Source organism: Cebus imitator, unplaced genomic scaffold, assembly GCF_001604975.1.
Source record: "Cebus imitator isolate Cc_AM_T3 unplaced genomic scaffold, Cebus_imitator-1.0 Scaffold335, whole genome shotgun sequence".
NCBI classification, from domain to species: Eukaryota; Metazoa; Chordata; class Mammalia; order Primates; family Cebidae; genus Cebus; species Cebus imitator.
In genome coordinates this window covers 1,393,551-1,395,873 of record NW_016107650.1, presented here as the reverse complement: position 1 = coordinate 1,395,873, position 2,323 = coordinate 1,393,551, and the positions used below count along the sequence as shown (strand labels likewise).

Genomic DNA, 2,323 nt, shown 5'->3' with positions numbered 1-2,323 from the left:
TGACCTTGTGATCCACCCACTTCGGCCTCCTGAAGTGCTGGGATTATAGGTGTGAGCCACCGAGCCTGGCCGGGTGGCTTTTTTCTAAGCTGCATTATTGATTGGCTACTGAGGATTTCTAGGAACATAGTTTTTACACTTTAAGAGTGTGCTGTTGAAGTAAAATTATTTATAGTAACTATTTATACTTTTTTCTTTTGAGAGAGTCTTGCTCTGCAGTCCCCTAGGCTGGAGTGCGATGATGTGATCTTAGCTCACTGCAACCTCAGTTTCCTGGTTTCAAGCGATTCTCCTACCTCAGCCTCCTAAGTACCTGGGACTAAAGGTGCACGCCACCACACTTGGCTAATTTTTGTATTTTTAGTAGAGACGGGGTTTCATCATGTTGGCCAGGCTGGTCTCAAACTCCTGACCTCAAGTGATCCTCCTGCCTTGGCCTCCCAAAGTGCTGGGATTATAGGCATGAACCAGCACACCCGGCTACTTATAATTTTTAATACAGAGTTAAGAAAGGCTTTCCTTACTCTCTCAAGTTCCCAAAAAAGAATAAATGTATAACACCTGCTAGGAATGAATCTTCATAAAATAAAGTAAAAAGGAAGGGTTATCTGGATATTCCAGAATAAAATAAGTACTCCAATTCTTTTCTTAGGTATCAGGGCTCAGATGGGCAGAGGCCACAGGTCAGTCAGAGGTTAACCTGGGAGTCAGGGTGAGGCTGAGATACCTGGGGCTGTACAGCATTCCCTGGGATGCATCTCTGGTACCTCAACCAATCTCTGTGCTCCAGGGACTGTCAATCCCACCCTGGCAACCCAACCTGGATTCCTGTTGCCTCTGCTTTATGGTTTGACTTCTGTGTTCTTGATTCCAGATAGTACACAGACTGATCAATCCATAGAGAGAAGCTCCAGAGAATATAATTATATTCCTTATTATATTCTGTATTATAATTAGCAACCAGACAGAAGAAGGAGTTGGGGTGAGATGGACACTGACGGGTTCTTTGTACTCGGAGTGTGGGAAGACAGCCTCCAGGGAGGAAACTGCTAAAACGGGGTACATGAAACTTCTCTTTACTGTTCTCCTTGAGAGTGCTAGAAGCTAACAGTCACATAAACAACAACAACAACAATAAAACTCACCCAGAGACAAGAGGGTTTCTGAGGCCACATTTCTGATTTCTTCAGTGTCAGACTGACACAGTGTCACCAGCATTTTAATGCTTTCAGTAGCCTATGGGGGAAAAATAGTTTAAATCGTGTTCTGACATTTAGGTATAGAGTCCCATGAGACTTGGCATTTCACAGCTGGTGGGAACTTTAGCTTTGCCTTGTTGCCTAGGCTGGAATGCAATGGAGTGATCATAGCTCACTGTAGCCTTGACCTCCTGGGCTCAAGCAATTCTCCTGTCTCAGCCTCCTAAGTAGCCAGGACTAATTTTTAATTTTTAATTTTTTGTAGAGATGAGGTCTCACTATGCTGCCCAGGCTGGTCTCAAATTCTTGGCTTCAAGCAGTCCTTCTGCCTTGGCCTCCCAAAGTGGTGGGATTACAGGTGCAACCCACTGTGCCTGGCCAGCTGGTAGGAACTCTAAAAACCATCTTACCTATGGGGTTAAACATAGCTGACTGTCTCAGTCCCTTAAAAGTACATATTCCCAGGTGCCACTCCAGATGCACTATACTGGAATTTCCTGGGATGGAGCCCGGAGTTACTTTCAGGAATTCTGATAATCAGCAAAATTCCTCATCGCACAGCAGACTCCTGGTCTAGAGGAATGAAGTGACTAGCTTGCTTTTCCAGAATAGAATCCATTTTCTCTGGTTCTTTCCACTGAATCTCATTGATTCCAAAATGGCTCCAATTTAAAAATTCTTAATATTTAGCTTATATACTAAAATAGAGGAGGAGGAGGTAAAGGCCAATAATGAGAATTCTTCTATTTGTTTGTTCCACAAATATTTATTGAGCACTCCATGAACCAGACTATTCATAAGGCATGAGAGATTCCGCAGTGGACCAGACATGGTTCTGGCCCTCAAGAATTTAGAGTCTAGTGGATTTAAAGTATCCATGAAAATCCATGAAAACCCATATAGATCACTGTAGCCTTATGTCTTTATTTACTTTGTCTGTATCACAGACATCCATCACTGATACGTCACTGGAGATCAAGAGAGCACCCAAATAAATAGCGATCACTGTGGGCTTTCGTTTTGGGCATCTGAAGGTGATTTTTCTAACCAAGTAACAAGGAAAGCAAAATTTCCTACAGCTATATTCTTTTCCTTTTTTCTTTTCTTTTTTTTTTTTTTTTTTT

General features: G+C 42.5%; 1 protein-coding gene across 9 annotated transcripts in view; it reads right to left on the bottom strand.

Moving 5' to 3' along the window:
* The window catches only part of RIPOR2 (RHO family interacting cell polarization regulator 2), a 234,457-nt gene that overhangs the window by 10,705 nt on the left and 221,429 nt on the right, over positions 1 to 2,323 (bottom strand). For all 9 annotated transcript variants that reach the window (XR_005196438.1, XR_005196437.1, XM_037730161.1 and 6 more), the window contains one exon: positions 1,146 to 1,236. Coding sequence is in view for 7 of the 9 variants with exons in the window: in XM_037730161.1 (XP_037586089.1) it covers positions 1,146 to 1,236 (91 nt within the window). In the remaining 2 variants the exon portion in view is untranslated. The remainder of the gene's footprint in view (positions 1 to 1,145; positions 1,237 to 2,323) is intronic.